This window comes from Hydractinia symbiolongicarpus, chromosome 5 (assembly GCF_029227915.1).
Source record: "Hydractinia symbiolongicarpus strain clone_291-10 chromosome 5, HSymV2.1, whole genome shotgun sequence".
In the NCBI taxonomy this organism is placed as follows: Eukaryota; Metazoa; Cnidaria; class Hydrozoa; order Anthoathecata; family Hydractiniidae; genus Hydractinia; species Hydractinia symbiolongicarpus.
Window position 1 is genome coordinate 5,200,563 of NC_079879.1, and position 21,254 is coordinate 5,221,816.

The 21,254-nt window shown below is 32.5% G+C and overlaps 2 protein-coding genes across 6 annotated transcripts in view; one reads left to right on the forward strand and one right to left on the reverse strand.

The window, feature by feature from the left end:
- The window catches only part of LOC130644336 (microtubule-associated protein 9-like), a 28,078-nt gene extending 15,579 nt beyond the window's left edge, over positions 1 to 12,499 (forward strand). Inside the window, exons 2-11 of one of the 3 annotated variants that reach the window (XM_057449892.1) lie at positions 2,989 to 3,897; positions 4,470 to 4,566; positions 4,998 to 5,270; positions 6,711 to 8,810; positions 9,082 to 9,238; positions 9,653 to 9,866; positions 10,645 to 10,824; positions 11,604 to 11,707; positions 11,861 to 12,043; positions 12,171 to 12,499. In XM_057449892.1, coding sequence (XP_057305875.1) covers positions 3,871 to 3,897; positions 4,470 to 4,566; positions 4,998 to 5,270; positions 6,711 to 8,810; positions 9,082 to 9,238; positions 9,653 to 9,866; positions 10,645 to 10,824; positions 11,604 to 11,707; positions 11,861 to 12,043; positions 12,171 to 12,318 — 3,483 coding nt within the window. In that variant the 5' untranslated portion in view covers positions 2,989 to 3,870 and the 3' untranslated portion in view covers positions 12,319 to 12,499. Of the gene's footprint in view, positions 1 to 718; positions 2,162 to 2,988; positions 3,898 to 4,469; positions 4,567 to 4,997; positions 5,271 to 6,254; positions 6,406 to 6,710; positions 8,811 to 9,081; positions 9,239 to 9,652; positions 9,867 to 10,644; positions 10,825 to 11,603; positions 11,708 to 11,860; positions 12,044 to 12,170 lie in introns of those variants that run through there. The other 2 variants (XM_057449893.1, XM_057449894.1) reach the window with 2 other exon arrangements.
- LOC130644339 (syntaxin-18-like) lies at positions 12,310 to 20,706 on the reverse strand. Of its 3 annotated transcripts, XR_008982597.1 has the most exons (12): positions 20,508 to 20,706; positions 19,476 to 19,543; positions 16,118 to 16,233; positions 15,630 to 15,707; positions 15,384 to 15,450; positions 15,116 to 15,216; positions 14,236 to 14,354; positions 14,091 to 14,149; positions 13,902 to 13,971; positions 13,738 to 13,818; positions 13,448 to 13,661; positions 12,310 to 12,881 (listed from the first exon to the last, which is right to left on the reverse strand). XR_008982597.1 is itself a non-coding variant. In XM_057449899.1 (11 exons), the coding sequence occupies exons 1-11, from the start codon at positions 20,640 to 20,642 to the stop codon at positions 13,566 to 13,568; spliced, it is 990 nt and encodes a 329-aa protein (XP_057305882.1). In that variant the 5' UTR covers positions 20,643 to 20,706; the 3' UTR covers positions 13,447 to 13,565. The 3 variants fall into 3 exon arrangements, 2 of the variants coding, with proteins under 2 accessions (XP_057305882.1, XP_057305883.1); XM_057449899.1 differs by lacking the exon at positions 12,310 to 12,881 and having other exon boundaries at positions 13,447 to 13,661; XM_057449900.1 differs by lacking the exons at positions 12,310 to 12,881; positions 20,508 to 20,706 and adding an exon at positions 19,709 to 20,388 and having other exon boundaries at positions 13,447 to 13,661.
- Positions 20,707 to 21,254: the final 548 nt, after the last annotated feature.

Below are 21,254 nucleotides of genomic sequence, written 5' to 3' on the forward strand. Positions count from 1 at the left end.
CTAACTAGAATTTAATGATTTCCTTTGCATTATTAGAAATGTGGAGGTCACAAAATACTTGGTGTGTAATATAGTCATCCATACCACCCTGATGAATAAGAATGACCCTAGCTAATGACTTCTTTGTATCATTGTCATTAATTATTCTACCAAAAGATAGTTAGCTATATATCCACCTTATTTATCATATTTTTGGATTATGTGTATTATTGTATATTATTAATGCATCTGAGAGGGAGGATTGACATCAACAAAGCTTTAGCTAAAAAATAATTTGTTTTGATTTTTAAGAATCAGTTATAGCTAGCCAGCTAGTAGGTGATCAGTACCACATATTGTTTTTTCCAAAATTAGTGTCAAAATGATACTATCTGGTGGTGGAAATAGCAAATTACCCTCATATTATCAAATAGGTGCCCTGCGGTAAGTCATTATTAGTCCACCATCAAAAATATGTTATGTTCGCGTCCTCCGACTGATTCACTTTTGGTAATGAAAACCTGGGTCGGTAAGTCAGAAAAAAAACGGAATTTTTTTTTTCAATTCAAACACAATATAAGGTCACTAAATTTGAGTTACCACAACTCTTAAATAGCTGAACGATTTCATATTTTTCACAAATATAATTTAGGATTTACTTACAGTCATTGTTTACAGAAAGAAGAGAAAATTTGTCTTACAAAAATTCACTGGTGCGGCAATTTCATGCTGCCATGTTTTAGTAATTAAGATAATTTTATGTGACCGACATCTATACTGTGATACGGGTCCAACCTCGTCCCTAGCATTTCCCGTATAAGTTAATTCCTTTAGGGTACTCCTTGTGTTACAGACAGTTTGTGGGGTGGCGAAAAAAGGGTCTGCAAACGATGTTGAGTGACGCTATATTTTTATAGCACTGGGAACGAATTTAGTCGCTCCGATCTAAAAATCCCAGGAAAAAATACGCCCAAACGACCGACTGACTTATTCTTGCCGGGTCTTCAGGACCCGAACATAACATATTTTTGATGGTGGACTTATGTGTATTTTTGTGATAAATTTAAATGGGGGAAGCTATTGATAACTCTGGTGCACATGCTGACATGTTATTTCTATGTTCTTAAAGCAAAGTATAAACATTATGTCACACTGAAACCCTTATGTACATTCATATTTCATGTTTACTGTGATTATCTATATTTAATGTTTGTTGACATTGGTTTGTAAGATAAAAATATTTTTGTAAAAGAAATCATCCCTTCAAAAATTGTTTAGACCACACCACACCTCTTTTGTGAAAATAGTCCTGCTGAAAGTTGTTTGCCTGTGGCCCCTAAGAATTGCATGTACAAGAAACTACTGTATTTATTTGTAACATTTTGCTTTGCTTTTTTTTCTCTTTATATAAAGGAATGTTGTATCTGGGTGCAGGCCATTTCGTGAGAGGCGTGCGATCGCAGGCGCACGCCCCCACACACGTGCAGATTTGTTTAGGTGTGCGATTCATTGCACGCGCAAAACGTTGCCATAATTAAAAGTTATTGTATTTATAACAAAGAAAATTTATTAAATAAACCTTAAAAATAAACTATCATTCTTTTACTGAACTCTAAAAATAAACGGTCATTCTTTTACTGAACTTACAATAGATTGCACGTGAGCAGTCTTTACCAAATGTTGATAATGTGAATTTAATTGCTACCATTTGCTTTTATTCTTTCTTTTTGCCGACCAAGGGGTATATTATGCAGAACAGATATAGGTTGCTAACGACCTAGTGTGTGGCCACTATCTTTTGAAGAATTTGTTTCTTTTTCCTTTCAAATTTTGTGAACCAATGAAAACATTGACATTGTTAATGATGGGATCGTCGATATTTTATTTTGTTTGTTCAGTTTGGTTTAATGTGGAGATTATATCAGCGCTATAAGTTTTTTTTAAAAATATCTGAAAAAAGAACGAAAGGAAATAAAGTTGAATTAAAAACTTTTGAAAGTTGGGGTAAATCAGATATTCTTGTTTGGAAGACAGAGGAAAAAGATGGAAAGGTATTAATGAACTATGTTTGGTGTAAAGTTTGTACGAGGTATAAAACGGAAATTACTTCTCGATTAAAAGGAAATGCGAAGACAGCTGCGTTAGCGTTATAAACGGTACAAATGTGATAACAAAATACCAGGTGAGAGATTTTAACAGTAAAAGGTTGTTTTGATTTATTTTTATTTTTTCTAATATTTTAATTGATTTTATATAAAAATGCAACAATATTTTAATCTTTGTAAGGTCGCCTTTTGGAGAATTTAAAAGAAATTCAGCATTATTTTAGTTAAAATAACTAAAAGATCTATATAATAATACGCCAGTTCTGTCTGTCTGTCTGTCTGTCTGTGACTTTTGCAAAGTGGATAAAATTTCTTTGATAAAGTCTATAAAACATCGTCTATAAATTTGTTCTGTAAATTACCAAACTTTGACGTTAAAGCAATATTGACGTCAAAGGAAAGTATATTAAGATTAGTGAAGCCATTGCATTGCACTTTTAAATTTAAGGCTAAATAACTTGGAAACGGGTGGAAATAACTGACGTCATCTCCTGCGTAGTTAACTAGGGACCACCTGGGACCAATTTGGGTACGTTTCCCAAACCTGGGTCCCCGAATCCGTTTCGGAATGGACGGGTTGATGACGTCACCAAAAAACCTTCAAAGCCTAATATCTCTGCAACCGTTTGTCAAAAATACGCAATCCTATACGTTTTCTTGATCAGCGTTTCAAGACCTATACAATGAAGTCAGCAGATATACAAATTTCTAAAAAAAAAATTTGTAATTGCACTGCTGACGTCAGCAAAAAATCTAAAACAACCTATTTTTCCATTGTCCTTCTGCCTAAGTGGATTTTTCCACAAGCCTTATCGACTAGTAATATAACTAATAAGAAAAAAAAACTTCTTTAATAACAAAATATTCTTTTAGATAATAATTTTTCTGATTCATCGAACATAAGGTTTATTAAATATTATTATTAGAGGCCATTCGACTTTCCGTAATTTAATTTAATTTAAATATCTGTTTGCCCCACAAGTAATAAGAAAGTTTAATTAATGAGTCTGCTTACGACTTCTTCGTATATGGGTTGAAATTCCTTGCCGTACATTGTTGGAACTTGCACTTTGTTTGTTCCTTACGCTAAAACAGCAGCCCCTGTGCGGTGTACAGGGGTAAAGGAAATGTTTTTGTAAATTTTTTTTTTTTTGATAGCACGGGCATCGCACGCGCAGAATGTATGAGGCGTGTGATCTACCGCACGCCTGCCCAAAATCTTACGAAATGGCCTGTAGGTGTAGTAGTAAGTGTAGAACAAACTAATACAAACAACTCGAATTATTTAACAAATAATTTTTGGATTGTATCATTAATCCACCACTTACCAGATACATACAAGACATTATAAAGACCCCTACACCATGAATAAAACAAATAAATACTATACAACTGGAGAGAAACCGACTTTGTAATGCAGCACATTTGTAACACAGCTTTACACGCATTGGACACTCTTTTGTAATTTTTAAAACAAATTTTAGTATAGGGCATTACTAAAACAAAACCCTACCTTTACCAAAAAAGCTTATTATTTAAAAAGACAAAACAGTTTAGGCCACAATTAAACTAAATTTGAGGAGCACAATTACCCTGCACAATGACTTTCATACTGCTATAGAACAGCTAACGAATCTATAACTAGTACTACACAACAAAAACATTACATTCTGTAAGGCTAACCACCTCATCGTTGTGAAAACTCCACTGTCATCATGGACTGACATCAAACCAACGTATATCCAGCTGGTATGGGAAACCAGATTTAGACAGCAAAAAAATTAAAATGAATATTGTTTTTCTCTCTAACAATGTAAGTAAGCTTTCTGAAAATATTTTATTACAAATTTAATAAGGTAAATATTGTACAAAGTCTCTGAGTAAGATACATTATAATCAATTCTATTTGTATAATGCTTAAATTTTAGGTATACATTGTCACCATAGTCTTATAAAAGAAAAATTTTAAAAAGTGTGTTTTGTGTTTTTAAAACAAATTCTGAAATACTTAAAAAATGTTCAAATTGAATCTGCAGCAAAGTTCTTAGTATATTCACATGATATTTGGACACATTATATTTGTCAGTTGTTTCAATGTTCTTGTAGTGTGCTGCTGCTGTATGTCATTTTGTTAGAATAAGACTAAGGAAAAAACAAAAAAGTTTTTAAGATTTTGTTTAAGCCGTGCAGTTAAACTTTATAAGCACTTACTAAAAAGCATTTTTATGGCACAGAAGTTAAGCCCTCTCAGGATATTAGAAACATTTGACTGTTCTCAAATCTTAGACTTTGTATAAAAAACTTAGTTGCAAGCCACCTTAAATCTTACCTCAAAAAGTACTTGTGAAGTTCTAAACAATTAATTTTTTATTGCAATGAGAGAAGATTAACATGACAGAAGTTGATGAATGTAATCCTACAACTCGTGATCCATTTCAATTAGAACTTCTGGAAGCTGTTATGCGACACAGATCACGCTCAGGTAAATTTTTTAAAATTTTTAAAATTAATCAGTTTATGTGAGTGTTTACTTATTTCATGTTTGCCATAAAGTTGTCACCAAGGAGCTTCTGAGCACAAGGAATAAAACACAGACTAGATTTAAAGGGAATATTGATCCTTTAGAATGACGTCATTTCTGATCACAATGATGTATTATTTAATTCTACCATGCTATATATCGTACAAGTTTGCTAAAAATCAAAGCCAAAAATTATACTATAAAACAAGATAAATTAAAATTTATTAAGGAAGGGAAAATGGCCCATTTTTCGATATATCTGATGCGAATCCTTATGACATCATCTAAGGAACAGTTACTTCAGGACAGATGGCCCAAATACACTTCATGCCAAACAAATTTTAGGGTTTAAATAAACACTCAGGTAAAGATGATATATTTGATTGTTTAAGGTGAAGTTAAAGAGGAGAACAACAACTATCAGAAATTTGATCCTGTCATCAATGAGAAAATGTCCAAATATTCTTCAAAACAACAGTTGGAGCAATCGAAACACAGATATATTTTCACATCTCTGTCTGACAATGAAGAGGACAATGATGTTGTGGTGACAAAAAATAAAAGTAAAACGAATGATGATTCGAGTCAGAAAAATATAAATGATAGAGACAATTTTCTGAACGCGTTTTTAGACATAGATTTAAACCAAAAGCATCAAACACATGGTAAGAATTGTTCTACAATACACACTATTGTCATCTTAAAACTGTTAAAAATTAGTTTAGTTCTTCCTCCATGGTTATTGCTTTCAGCTACTAAAAATTGACTTAATTAAAATCGAAAATATTTAACTGTCGTCAATAAGAACCACGCAAAACGCCATAATGGTACAGAACATGTAAAAATAATTAGAAAAAAAATATTTGATTTTACAAAACATTCAACTGTAGTACATTTAATTATATGCTCGTCATTCTGTCTACAATATAATGAAATATGAAAAACGAATTGCAACCTGAAATTAAGCAGCAATATACTATACCATGTTTGTTTCATTTCCAGTAGCCTTTTAATGGTTACATTCATGGTAACAAAACCCGAAATAGTCTCATAGAGAGTATGAAGCTTGAAATGTGAGGTTAGGGCTTCTTTTTCCAGGTCTTGAGTTTTTAGTCAAATTAAGATTTTGATTTTGTTTTAAGTAAGTTTATTGGTGGCCTAATATTGCATCTGTGTTTAACTATGTATGATGTAAATCTGACTAAGCATTGTCTGCAGGATTATAAGAGACATCTATGTCTACGTTTCTAACCTTTTACTGTTTTAGGTTTGCTTTGTGAGAAAAATAGTATTTCTGGTAAATTAAAAGCGATAAATTATATGTTGATAAAACTAAATTATATCTATTATGATAGTAAGCCACATTCAATAAGATATGTAAAAAAATTGTAAAAAAGAACTCTCTAAACTTCGAAAATGATGTGAAAAGATATTTATTAAATCTGTTAAATATGTTTCCTGTTGCCTTGTGCTAAGCTTTTTCTTTAAACTAAACCTATGCTCTAATTTTTAATCTAAACTGTCTAATTTGATATTCTATTGTGTAACCATTTTTCTTTATTTCAAAATATTTTAGGGTTAAATAATTTAGTACGTGGTAGAATGTTTTGAATTAAAGTTATAATTTTTCTATCGCGATTCATAGTTGTTCATAGCAATTTTATGTTGTTCCATTCTCTTAAGTATGTTATTTGTTGGATTAAATTTTACAAAAGTGAAAACAATTTTATCGATTGATTTGAAACACATTTACTTCTCGTATACCATTGTAAACTCACAATATGGTTGGATATACAGAAGGTATAAACACTGTTGTAATATGACATGTTTTTGAGGTTATATTTTGTGCTCCCTATTAGTTTGGTTTTGTAAAGAAATCTTTGAATGTTACAGAAACTTTGTGTGCGTTTGTACTGTCGTTTTTGCTCTATTGAAATATGTTATTGTAGAGAACTATTATTCGTGAAACATCAAAACGCCATTTCTCTCCTTTTAATATTTATCGATCGAACTTTTTTATTTCGAATGTTTCTTACCTTTCGGAAGTTTTACCAATCAAGATAATTTTGTATTCAATTGACTTTTTTTGTGTGTTTTTCTTTTAGAACCTGTTCCAGAGCCTAGACATAATGTAACCCGTGAAGCGAAAGGTAATCGTCCAATTCCACAGCCTAGAGTTAAAACACCACGTCAGGAGGACGCAATGAAATTCAAACGAGGTAAAGAGTATGATGGGAAACGATATGCACACGATACGATAGAAAGCAATCCAATAGACTATCTGAGAAATAACAAGAACGAAAAACACGATATGAAGGTTAAACTCGATATAAACGATAAACACGATGACAAATCGAGTCGATACAAAGAACGTTATGATAAATTCGATAAAACTGACGGGAAAAGAGAGCGAAATGACAACAGTTTCGACGCAAAATTTGTTGATAACAAGTATGGAAGACTAAACAAATTTGAAAATAGTGAGAACAAGAAATTCGAAAACAAGAAGGATAATCATGACGAAATATTTGATAGTTTTGATATGAAAAGCAGTCACTCGGAAGAAAAGACTAACGATCGTTTCGACAAGCACAGTGCAGAAGGCTTAAAGAGCGGGGATAGTAAGAGAGGCCCTTACGGTAAAGAATTTGAAAAGTTTGATGGTAATATGATGAGCTCTAGTGAAAAGAAAGCTGTAAAAAGGGACGATTTAGTGAGACAAAGGTTAGAAGAAAAACCACGTAGAGATGATTTTTCCAATTCTAACCGAAAATTTGAAGAACGAGGCAGCGAGAAAAAAGAAGCAAACGAACCAACGTCAAGGTCACGACATACAGGAGAAGGATCGAAAAGAAATGTGTATGGAAATCATAGCGAGCCTGGACACTCTCCTGAAAAAGGCCTGGATCAAAGTTTTTCTCGCTCAACTGAAAAAATAAATAAATATTCGCCACGCGCACGTAAGCAACTAAACACAGGGGAGAAGAGTCGAATGGATAAAAAAGAGTTAGATCGTAACGGTGACAGTAAATTCCTAGAAAACTCCAGTGGTGATCTTGACAGAGATATCTCGCGCTCGGGTGAAAGATTTGACAAAAATTTAAAAACCTCGAGTAAAAACATGTCGCGTTCTAACGAAAGGCTGAGTGAAGAACTTTTCCGCTCAAATAATAACGAGTTAAAAAAAAGCTCGCACTTGAATGAAAGAGTGGACAAACCTTCGAAGTATTCGAGTGAAAAACCTGAAAAGCATTTCTCGCGGTCAGCCGAAAAAATTGACAAAAATTCAACACGCTCAACTGAAAGACTGGAAACAAAATCTCCACGCTCAAATAAAAAACCCGAAAACAATTCCTTGCCGCCTGGTGAAAGACTCGACAAAAACTCGTCACGCTCAACCGAGAATGTAAACAAAGACTTCCCCCAACCGACTGTGAAATTTGGTAATAAGAATTTTACTGGTTTAAATGAAGAACTGGACAAGAGTTTATCCCGCTCTAATGAGAGGCTAAACAAACATATTTCACGTGCACATGAAAGGTCAAGTAAAGATTTATCGCATCCTAACGAAAAGATGAATGAAGGTTCTCTAAATAACAGACATAATAATTTATCACATCCGAACGAGAGGGTGGATCACTCTTCAGCGCAATCGAACGAAAAATTTGATACGCGTTTATCCCATTCCAACAAAAAATCGAATAAAGACATATCAACTACGCAAGACATTGGTGTAAGACGACAGGATGAAACTTTTGATCGAAATCAAGAATTGTATCCTGATAAAAATACATATAAGAGGTTTGACGACAGAGACAGAAAAGATGATTTTTCGATGAAAGAAACGGAAAATGATTTAAGAAGGTCTGGGAATAGACATTTTGATGATAGGGCGCCAAAAGAAGCGAAAAGTGATTTACTGCAAAAAGATAGAAGTGCGCGGGATTTTCATAACAGTGTTGAACCTCTTTCTTCGCTCCATGATGAAAGAAAAGAAAGAAAATTGAATAAAGAAAAAGAAGAAGACAAATCGAAAGGGAGATTTCAAAATAAGGAGTTGGATCATGCAAAGCAAAACACGCCCGAATATTATCAAGTGGATAGATTGTTTGACTCTGCACGATCAAGTAAAAAGCCAAATGTTGCTGTTGCAGAATCTTCTACTACTGATGAAGGAACAAGTCGTAAACCAAATACCAAAAAAGGTTAGTTTGATTTGTTGCGAAAAGTGTTCGCGAGACCATACAGGTCTGACTATACAGGGAATTATGAACATGAAATACTCATTTTTTGTTAACGTCTTTGAAGTAGACATTATAAAACATGTTGAGTGGTTTTCCATTTGCCAATTACCAAAAAATTAACAAAAAATTGTTATAAAATATTTTAAATCAGTAAAACTGCAAAAGTTTCTCCCGCCGAAAATTCCTCAATTAAAGTATATCTACTTGATTCAGCTTTGTTTTCCTTTTACAGAAACTGATAGCAAACGTCCTAAAAAATCTGGTCCAATGAAAGCTGATCTTCCTTTAAGTGCAGTCACAAAGACACCTGTGAGAAAAAACCAAGACATACAAAGGCGACCTTTATCTGGTTCATTGAGGCAAAAGTCAAAATCTTTTACTAATATAAGGTAAGTTTGACCATTATGAAAATATTTACTCGAATACGAGAGATATTCGTTGTGACGAGAGAAATTTACCCAAGAAACTTTCATAACCAAAATAACTGAACAAAACTTTAACAGAAAATTATAATGCGAAAGAAGCTGAGTGTAAAAATTTTGACAGGGCGAGAACCATCCTAAAATCTCCTAAATAACCTAACATTTGGACCAAATATAATTTTTCTTAAAACTTTTTTTGTCTTTTCAAGTAGTATTTCTTATGGTTTCAAACAGTTCTTACTTTTTTCTTCTTAATTCTGACCACCAAATCTCCTAAATTTTAAAATTTGAATCTTTTTGCCCTCCTTTAAAATTGTGACCTAGCAAGCTATTAAACGACTTATTGTGATCATGTTGTTAAGTAACCTTCTTCTTCCACAGTAACATCAAACCGGCTTCACCGCGACTGCAATCTCCCGGAAGTGATACAACCGAAGTGCAGAATTTGGACTCAGTTGCACTGCGTGAGCAGATATACTATGATTGGCTGCAAAGAAAAAAATCATCGGATCAAATTGTTCGAAAATCATCCGGAAGAAAGAAAAAGGAAGAAGAAGAAGAAAATGAAAACAAAGAACGGGAAAGAAAACTTTTGGTATATATTTTAAAAAAATTCAATTTTTACAGGACCATTAAACTTCTGGGTTTTCTGGTCTTTCTATAGTAACAGAGGGCTGGGCGAGAACTCAGAGTCACTAATACTATTTGTATTATTTACCTAAGTTAGCCTCTTCAGTTCCTAATAATACTGTTATCAACGAAAGCTAAATGAAAAGGGTGGATTTCATTACACTTTCGTTAGTATAAGACATGAATCGATCGGGTTGGAAGCGATCGCTCTGTCACAAGACTTTCAGTCGTGTGAAAGATTGTGCGTGTTGAAAAGCATTACATGTTTTATTTTATAAGCACGGCATGTATAAGCATCTAAAAGCTTAAATTTGTTCATTTTTTTAACATTATGTGAAGTCCAACAAAATAATATGAACTTTTTGTGTGTTTTGTTTTGTGAGGGGTTTTTTTTATTCTTTATGTCAGAATTAACCAGTATGATATAACCAGTGAGATTTAAGTTGTAATTACTGATGTGTAAAATTTAAATGCTTTATGTTTATGATCGTGTGTTTTTCATAAGCATATTCCAATAAATATTTAAAAAAGTACTTTTTATGAGCATCTTTAAGCCTTATTTTAGAATTTCAATTGCTTTAAAAAAAAACGTGTAAATTATATTGACTTAAGAAAGTTATGTAAGGAAGCTTTGAGGGGTTTTGTGCACCTACTATATCTTTGTGATCGATTATTTTAACAGTGGTATGTCAGATAACCTATTATCTACTAACTAATTTCTAATTACATCACATTTTTTTCAGGCTCAAAAATCTTATGATGCTTGGAACGAGAAAAAAATTGAAATGTTGAAATCAAAAAAAGATACTGAGAAAACAATAAAAAGTACTGAAAAAGAGAAATTAGAAGAACAACAACAACGTAAACAAGACGCAAAGAAATTTTTCGAATCGTGGAAAGAGCAAAAAGACCAAATGTTAAAGGTTAGTTACTTCTAATATGGTGCAAATAATTTCTGAACTCATATTGAAGAAGAACTACTTTGTTCATCACTAACATACTGCCAAGCAGTGAGCGGGATTCGATCCGCTTACTTACACGCATTATACTCGCCCGTCATGCTCAGAGGTCTGATCGGGGTGAAGCATTCTCTGTTGAGAATGAAATACGGATGTGCTATGATAAATATTCACCTATATGAATTTCTGATCTGTTGCTTCGGGAAATATTTTAACATCAGGGTTGCCGCTGCTATGATAGAGTCTCATTTGATGAGTTTGATGAGAATCTTCAGCCTTTACTTGGAAATGACGGTATTTTTATAAAATAAAATCGAGGATATATAAGGAGATTTTCATACTTGTTGACAGAAATTGAGAATAATTTGAGATTTTTAATGTCATGAATGAAATTTTTGTTGTACCCATGTAGAATTTTATGTATTTTTTGATATAGTTTTACAATTAACTAAAATTGAGAGTTTTAAGAAGGCGTGGCTACCCTGAACAAACTAGAAGGCTTTGTAGAACCAGTAATTTTTTGCACCAAATTGATTTCCATCTATTGTAGGGAATTGTGTCGTTTTGTAACTTAATGTTTCCATGAGTAATAAAGATGGGAATTACTCAACAATTTCTACCTTCTCACGGAATTAACCCGTGTTAGCATTAAGTTTCAGTTTTTATCTTAACAAGTGTGGCCGCGCTCCTAGCAATTCAACGAAAGCAATTATTTTGTTACCAATCAAAATGCGTATTTTTAGGAGCAAAACAGAAATAAGCTAAAAACAGAAAAAGAAAGGAAGAAGAAAGAATTTGGAGATAAAGTTGAGCGTTCAGCGGATGCGCAGAAAACGTTTGATAATTGGTATGTTTTTCTATACCTTGTTCGACACGTATTTGACGATATTTCTTTAGCCTTGTTTTGCTGCACCAACTGATGAAAATTCAGTTTATTTCTGTTTCCAGCAATAATCGTCCTTTTTTGCAGTTCTTTGAATTATCTTTTCTGAATTCACAGGAAATCTAAAAAGGATGAAGTATTAAAGGAGAAGAAAAGAGCGAAGAAGAAGGAAAACGAAGCTGTTATGGAGGCAGAGCTTGAGAAATTAGACCGAAAACAACAAGCTAACAGAGTCTACGAAAGTTGGAAAGAAAAGCGTGCAAAATCAAAATCGCGACCAACAAGTGCACTGGTACAGAGGTTGGTGCGATTCCTTCTGATTCACATGCTAAAAATGTATTTGTGTTAAAGAATCTGGAAAAACCACATATTTGCCGCTTGTGATATGATGTGCACTTTAGCCTGAGCTCTGATTACTTGTTTTTAGGCCCTGGTGTCCATCAAGTCGCAACGCTGGTCCAAGCGTCATTCCTGGTGACGTGCAACCTGTTATTGTGCGCACTGCGCCACCAAGTCGCGTGAGAACAATGAGCGCTACGGCGCGCTTGCAAAGCAACACGAAGAGATCGAAATAATACATTCAAATTCTTTTTTAAAAATATTTAAAATATGAGCTATACTACAACATATTATACATCATGACATTATGTCGTGGTATTAGTATGCTTTCAAGGTTAGCGTAATAAATAGCTTCTTATTTTTTTATGTATATATGTTAAATTTACTAAATTGTTGAATATATTTATGTCTAGATTATGTATATTATGTGACGATGGTCGCGAATTTGATCGTGTCAAAAGTGTTTTCAGATTCATTCAACTCTTGTCGCGAGTGCAAAAATTACCTGTCAACCGGATAATTTTAAGCGCCCTCTTGAAAAAGTTTCCTATCAAATTTATATGATACGATTACAGTAACTTTATGTTTGCGGGACCCGTGTATTTTAAAAATAGAGCACATTTTAAAATTTCGCAGGAATTTATTTCATAAAGGCGAATCTCCACGGGACGATTTTTACGACGATCGTCATCAATACTCGAACTCGATTGGTCGCGATTTTCGTCATAATAAAAAGTTGAATTGGATTCTATCAGGTTTGATTCTCCCGAAAACACAATCCTCAATTCCAAAATTGTTTCTATGAAAAAGGGGAAAAGGTTACTTTAAAGGAAGAAACTTTCGCTGGAAGAAAGTTTCGCAGTTCGGAAGAACCGCGAAAATGTTGCATTTCGCGGGAAAAAACTTTCGCGGAATGATACTGAAGTATTAAAAAACAAAATAAAACAATTATTTTATCACAAAAAAAATACTATATAATATTCTTAGTCTATGATTATAATGTCTTCGCAATCTTCTCGTTGACAAAAATTACAAAAATTATAGTTTTGCTTCTGCATCACTTTTGTTATAGTTTATAAGCCTTTTTTCTCAACGTCAGCTAATTAAAAAAATAAAGACAATGATGTTTTTTGCTTTTACTGAGTAGTTAAATACAAATAACATCAAAAGCCTTAACTGGAAACTAAATTTACAAAAAAATTCGCGGGAAAAACAACACGTTTTGGAAAATTTCGCGGAAAGGCCTCCAAAACCGCGAAACTTTCTTTAAAGTACTTTTAAGGAAGAAACCTTAAATAAATTAGAGCATAAACAAAGCGAAAGCTTTTTTCATTAAATTATTTATAAAGATAAGAAACATCATACATATTTGGAATCAAATTTGATGGTAAGATAATCCATTCTTTATTTACATATTGCATATAGTTATCTTGATAAAATATCCAAAAGCAGACCAATCAAAATGATACAATCGTTCGATTCGTCAGACATTGTACCAATCAAGAAACAGAAGAGAAAACGTGCACATAACCAAAAAGAACAGAATCCAGACACGAAATGTGGCGCTGTTTTTGATGGCCTAAATGAAAACCAATCGGATTAAAGAAAAATAAACTACATAACTAACACATGCGCAGAAGAAGATGGGCAAATACCTCTCGTATTTGTTCGTTTCCTTCTTTTACGTTTTCAGTCGTTGATACAGCTGTTTCGTGAAGATTTTCAATCTGAGTTGACTAAAGAAGACAAATATATATACTTGGTTATCGGAACATTTTCTGCTATGATATACACAGGCTCGGCTAGTAACAGGATATACCTGTGCTAAAACTTTCTCTTGAAATATTTCTTGAAGTTGACCAATTTCGATAACTTTTCCTTCTATATTTCTGCAAAAAAAAAAGTAAAAAATATCAAAAATGAAAAGATTTTCGCAGATTTCATTTTCCAGAAAGAAGAAAGAGTTCTCAAAAGAAAACAAAAACAAGTATGTTCATGCAATACTCACTTAATTTCTTTATCAACATGATTCATTTCTTCGTACAGCTGTTCGTTCTCTTCTTCAAACTTATAATACAAGAAAAAAAATAGTCACAATCTCTCGTATTTTTGCACAGGATGAGAAATTATAGCGCATGCGTAATTCAGCTTACCATTTGAGTTTCTTCAGGTGTAAAGTTGAATTCTTCTTTCTTCTTTTCTTCATTTAACAACAATGCCTGCTGTGTAGAGGTTTCTCTTTTTGATGCAGAGTTCACTGGATTGCTTTTCTCTAGATAATACATGGTAAATTAATTAAAGACAATGAAAGTCAACAAGAAGAAATCACGGAGAAAGCAATACATTTTTTGGTAAAAATATACAAAGTATTTTTTAATATATATTAAACCCGGAACTGGTACAATTTAAAAATCGTCGTTTTTCGTTGATTTTGGATCTCGCCAACAGGTCTCCTGCCTTGGTCCCAGTAGTCTGCAGAATCAAAAATTGGGAAACAGAACTCAAAGAGTTTCAAGAATTACAAATGAAAAAAATGAGAATGCGAATCGGTAAATTAGGATAACAATATCCTTGTTTATAAGTCTAAGCTTAAAATTAGTTTTACCACAAAATCACGACTAAATATCCAACAAAATATGGTAAATTAAAACACTGCAATTGTTTTTCTTAGTTTTAAAAAAGCAAAAGTAAAGTTTGCACATGGGAGGCAAAAATAATGCAATTTCTTTATCTCAAACACGAAGAACTTCCTATCTTCAACTTATTCGGACAATGTTTCTGGTCCCTGTGAGTTTGGGGTACAGAGAGTCACTGTATACACATTTCGCGTTCATTTCTTCTCTTAAGGTTATCATCATCACCAAGTATATTATAAAAAATAATCTTTGCTCAATGCTTGTTCGTCGTGCTACTCTTGGACGAAACATACACACAGCAACAACACCGAAATATGAGCATCTTGAAGTTAGGAATTTTTAAACTAGGTGAATATTTAAAATTAAATTTAAGGAAAGAAAAATTAAATTAAATTACTTTTATTTTTGTGATCAACTTTTTTAATTGTTTCTGTTCGTTTTGTTTCTACAGCAGAATCTTTCTTTTCTATCTTCCTCCTTACTGGTTTTAACCGAGACCTAATGATGAAACAAAAATCATTTACGCATTAGTCATCAAAAATCAACAACTGTCATAAGTGTTAAAAGGCTGATCCAGGGATATTTCACAAAGATCGAACCGATTGGCATTAAAAGGTCTTTTAAAGGAGGTAGTGGGGAGGATTCACCTGGTGTATATTACTTACATTCTCTTTCGGTCCAACGTCTGCTTTACGCGATATGCTCTCTGCTGGCTGTACAGTTTACATACATCTATGAATACAACCAAAAGTTGGACATTACTATCCGATGTTACTTATTTAAAAAATGTAGGGTGACCTACTGTGTAAAGAAGTCTACATAAACAATTGCTTTTATTATAAAACAAATTGCACATAATTTTAAATCAAGACTACAATAATGATGAAATAATTGATATTACATAAGGATACCTTTTAAATACAACTCTAACAATTCAATTACTGCCACACAGTGACTCTTCAATTGTGATTCTGATGAAATTTGATTTACTAAAGAACAATAATGCTGTTTATATATCATATGTATTTTTTTCGAACTTGTTAATTGTTTAAAGTGTTATAATATGGAAGATTGTACGAATTTCTTCATATTTGATTAGTTATAGATAAAATATGTCATTAATACTAAAAGTTCATTTTTGCGTTTAGGGATTTTGCATTTAAAAAAAATAAAATAAATGGTAAATTGTACAAGTGCGTACCAACCGATTAATAAGTCATACCTTGAGGGTAAATTTGTTGCGAGACTATTTTTGCCTGGAAACATTAGTACATAAGAAAAACATTCTGTTCTCTTTCCAACTATATGCCACCCATTTATGCGAATTTCTCACATGATGTTCATTAGATTTTATTTTTCTGATTGCAAAACAATGTTGTTATAAACTTCAAACACAAACCTTCATTTTTTAACGCAAAAATTGAATTTGAGCATGATTTTATGTAAGTTTGTGCATCAGCATCAATCTGGTCTCGTTCTTCACTGCTAAGTTTTGATGATATTGATATAAGATGACTAAAAAATATGAAACCAAAAATTACTTTAAAAGTCAGATCTATAACAGAAATTTTTATTTCTTGGTATAAATACCCTATATTTTTTGAAACAACTTCTCTTTTGTTAAAGAGTTTTTTTTAAATAATATATTTATATATTTATATGTATATTTTTTATCTCAAATATAGGATAAAAAAATTATTATATATCCATGGTCACCAACTTGATAGGATTTATTACAAGGAATTTAATTTCTCTTATTTTAACACTTTTAATAATAAATTTTATTACAGTTACTACTAACTACTAGGTATCTTCTACAATTGAACACCACAAAAAAAACAGGTGTGAAGTCAAAATATTTTTTCACCAATGATATTAAAGAATGATCAGGTGCGGATCCAGGGTTAGTCAGATAAGTCGCGTGACTAAGTGTAAATTTGACGAAAAATGTTAGCCAAGCGAAGATGTCGACGATCCAGGCGTTGCAAACGGAGGAGGGCGTTAAAAATTGTAATTTTTTTACGGCGAAAAGCCATGGTTCACAGCCCTCTCCAATTCGCCTATAGCGATGTTGACGTCAAAGTTGTGACGTCGCTACCATATAGACTGAGAGGGTTTCAAATTATAGCTTACAGATTTTGACTGATTCATTTTGACTAATCAGTCACTCAGTCAGTCAAAAATCAAATAGCTATGGCCCGCAACCCTCCCCATCTCACCTAAGGGGCCTGTGACGTCAAAATCGTGACGTAATTTTCACACTCTATGCGTAGTCCAACAATATGTGGCCCGCAGCCGCCAAAGGAAATTTAGGTTCCGTACTGCGTGGTTACTGATAACCTGTTAGGCTATAGTTTTAACTCCCATCCGTCAGGATTAGTCAAAGACTCACGCCTTTTGACTTGGATTCTTTCCGTACTATTATTGATTATGGCCGCAGCAGATATGTTGGCGCGGGTGCTTACTGATTTAAAGTGTGATAATTTTGAATCTGTTCGTAAAATGCAAAAAGAACTTTTAGAAAGTGTTTATTCTCGAGCATTTTTGTTGTCTGGGGATATTTATCCCTTGGTTGGTAAAAGTCTTCATCGGAATTTAGGTCCAGATATATACCTTCCATCTGAGGCGAGGTGTGAAGATAAAGGAATTATTGCTTTAAGGTGAGAAGTATGTTTTTTACTCTCCAACACACCTTGCATTTATTTAAAGGTTTTCAGTATATCTGCTACGAAAAGCTAGTTGGGGAGAGCTTTATACAACAGACTATTAAAACCAAATACAAAAAGATTTAATTAGCTAATAGCTAGGGCTAATACACCTTTACGATAATTCGGAAAAAATAACACTCCATCGTAGCTTATTTTGCAATCAGAAGAGGTAAACATTACACTTTTATAAGAGTTTATTAAGGAGAAAACACGTTTTTTCGTGATAACTTTTCTTGCCACGTTTTGTTTTTAATGAAAAGTACACATAAGTTGTATCTTATTATTATTAACGTTTTCTGAAAATTTTAAAGAAATTGATACGACGGAAGTTAAAAAGCTGGAGAAAACACGCTTTCGTCTCTAACAAACTCTCATAAAAACACGAGTTTTACCTCCTTTTTTCCGATATTGTAAAACAATGGAGAGCCGTAGGAACGCATGTACAATTGAATTATCATAAAGGTGTATTGTTTTTGTAATATGAGCTTTGAACAGAATTTTCAGCATTGCGGAGGAATTCTTTCTCAATTAATATTTGTGTTGTTATTAGAAGCAAGAACTTGACATCTGGATAAGTAAGGTTGGTGATGAAAATAAACAACTCTTCGAATGACTATTAAGAAACAAAGTTTGTTGAGTAAAAGGTCATGGTAAAATATATTATTTTTAGATCCAATCCATCAGGAGACTGTCTATACAGCTCAGCATCGTTGGTATAGGTATAGGTGATAATTCTCTTGTTGATGTTTTGAGAATCTTGACATCCATAGAACTTTTCTTGCATCCTTCCTTTTATTCCAATCATACTTGTTTTCAATTTGCTTTTAAAAACCAAAAGGCAAATATTTTTATATCTGAGAAAAGTTTATTCAGATTTTCCCTTTCCCATATGGTTTGTGATATGACTCTTTCTCCTGAGGAGGCAGTTAAAGCAGAAGCAATTAACAACTGTAGCCCCAAGACATGGTTTCCTTTTCTATCAATACTTGCCTTGTCAACAGTAATAAAGAGAAAAATTAACACATTTTACCCACAATTCGGTTTGTTACAGTTTGTTACAACTTTCTTTACACAGTGTATATCGCCACACCCATCTATTTTACCTGATGAAGATCAGTTAAAAATTTTATTTTGTTATGAAGATATTGTTGTAGGTGTAGTCTGGTGTAGACTTCAAGCCAAATCATTACGTTCCCCTTTTTCCAGGTTGCAACTTTCTTAACTGAAAGTTGCATTTTCCTATTTCAGCATGCAAAAAGCAGTAAAAAGCCCTTCTTAATTCTTCTTTTAAAGTTCAAACGAAACTTGAGTTTAGCCCTATAAATAAACAAATATATCTGAACAAATACATGGGTTGAGGTGTGTTTGTATCATATCACATTTATGTATATTTCATTTTCATTATCCTGATCTTTCCATATTCTTATTGTTTTTGTTATTATTGTGTTTTATTTTGCTGTCCATGGCTGGTGTGATCATTTGATTCACCTAGTCATGCTGATGAAGCCTGATATTGGCAGAAACAGCAGGAGTTTATAAATAATGAAATATATTCACAATTGTCTCACTTTATTGTAGTTAATCCCTGTTAATTTTAGTGGTTTTATCTATTTAAAATAAGACGTGTAAGACGGAGATTTGATTCTTATAAAAGATGTTCTTAGGAGATTTTGTTATAGCTTAGCGTTTCTTTTGGTCAATTTTATTAATAACTAGATAAATCGGAAGACAATTTTTCGGCGATTTTTGTACCCGCAAAGCTTAAAATTTAGCCCCCAGCTGCTAAATTCAAGACTCAGTCTTGACTAAGTCTTGAAAAAGTCTGGATCCGCCCCTGATGATCTAGCATCAACATTTTTTACTATTAATTTAAAATTGCTACGCTTTGCTATGATATACCAGTATAAGCATTGAGAAATTAAGTATGTAAGAAACGTGTTAGTTAAGTGTAATCTTTCCCTAGAAAAATAAAGCTTAAAAACCTTCATTTAAAGTGCTAATAGAACAGATATTTTTATTCCGTTAAACTTTGTAATTAAAATGACCTACCTAAATTCTCCAATATATTCAAGCTGATGACTCAAAAGAAATTCACGAAGCTTGGTGATATTCCTGACCTAAAACATGTAATTCTATTCATAAATTTGACAGAAAACAATATGAAAATTTGTATTGCATATATACATAATATAGAAACAGTATTTAACAGCACACAAATAAAGTTACAGTATCAAGTTGGGGTATTAATTAGCTTGGAAAACTACAGAGTAATATGCATTTACCATTTTTAATCTTGTCTGTATCTCAGCAACTAATCAGACAAAACAATTAATTTCCTTTAAAAGAACCTAAGAGGATAATACAACAGTAAAAAAGAATGGTTAGAAAGTGTAGAGGCTTAATATAGTTTCTGTGGCTAAGCTCAGAGGTAGATGGAGAAATTCTTGGAGAAGGTAATAAGAACAGAATTGGTGCAGAGGAATCAAAGTTTAGATGAAACAGTCTATAGATCAGATTGAAAAGTCATTGATTTACCCTGCCTAACTAATGCTGGCATGAAAAAGGGACATTTTCAGTCAAGAATGACTATGATGATGACAATGATGATGATTGTTGGAATTGACAAAATTGTTAATATCACCTAAAATATTAAAGTCTTTACTTTTGATTAAAAAATTGTTAACCCTTACCTTATTTTTAATAACAAGAGTTTTTTAAAAATAAATGGGAAAAGAAAAAAGCTCTTTCCTTCCTAGACATTTCTGTGGTTTTTCAAAAGACTAAACAACTTTGATAATGCAAATAACATACTAATATAATGACATATTAGATAAAAAAAATTCCTAACCCAACAACAGTCAAGGTTACGAATTTCATGGAAACACATACTGTATTTAACAGAGCAACATAAAAGATGTTGCAAAACAAATGTTGTGGTGAGAAATGGAAGAGATCACTGTTAAGATACAACTACACAGCAATTACAGATTTCATTTAAAACCAAGCTTTAACTAATGTTAAGAGTCCTGAGTGTGGATTGTTTGTTGCAACAAGTGTAGTTAATAAGGCACACTTCCTTACCAAATCTGTTGCTTTACAATGAAACGATTTCTCTCCATTTTGGTTCTTTCTGGACTTTGGAAGAATATTACTAGCTTCTTTATTTTTTAATTTAGCAGCTTTGACACAAGCCTTGAACAACTTTGTTATTTCCATTTTAAAGTAAACAGTTTTAAATTGATAATCTAAAAAAACTTTAAAAGTATATTATTTAAAGTTTTACATCTAGTATATAAAATAAAATAGTAATAAAATAACACAATATTTAGTTAGGCAATATATTCTCTTTCAATGCAAATTTTTGAAACCACACTTTAGTGAGTCCCTTTTCAGTCTATTTTTGTCACACAACCACAAGGTATCATATTACAACACTTATGAATATAGCTATGTCAATCAGAAGTTATCCATCTAAACTTGATAATAGTTTAAAGCCTCAACAACTGTTTCGTAGAAAGAAGTTAGCTGAAAAGACCTCTCTTTAGCGCAAGCTCCCGCATCTTTCTGCCTGTAACGCAGTTGTTGTTGGAGCCAGGAAAATGTAAAAATTTAAAAACGTCTAGCTATATGCACAAAAAATATTTACAGTTGGATTGGACGTAGAGTATTTTTATTGAGTATATATAGTTTAATTTTGACCTTTGGTTCTAAATAAGAGTTAAACTGGCTGAAAAATATGAATAAAGAAAACTATAACCCGAAAGATGAATCGAACAAAACACACAGACACATTGCATTTAAGTCTACCATATTTTATGATTTTAAAAT

Bases quoted from the DNA above. Each gene is read 5' to 3' on its own strand.
- LOC130644339 (XM_057449899.1), bottom strand. From the start codon at position 20,642: ATGGAAATAACAAAGTTGTTCAAGGCTTGTGTCAAAGCTGCTAAATTA. The intron at 15,217-15,383 runs GTAAGTAATATA...TTTCATCATTAG, and splicing joins ACGTTGGACCGAAAGAGAAT to GTCTCGGTTAAAACCAGTAA. The intron at 13,662-13,737 runs GTATTTGCCCAT...GTTTTCATTTAG, and splicing joins GAAACGAACAAATACGAGAG to GCCATCAAAAACAGCGCCAC.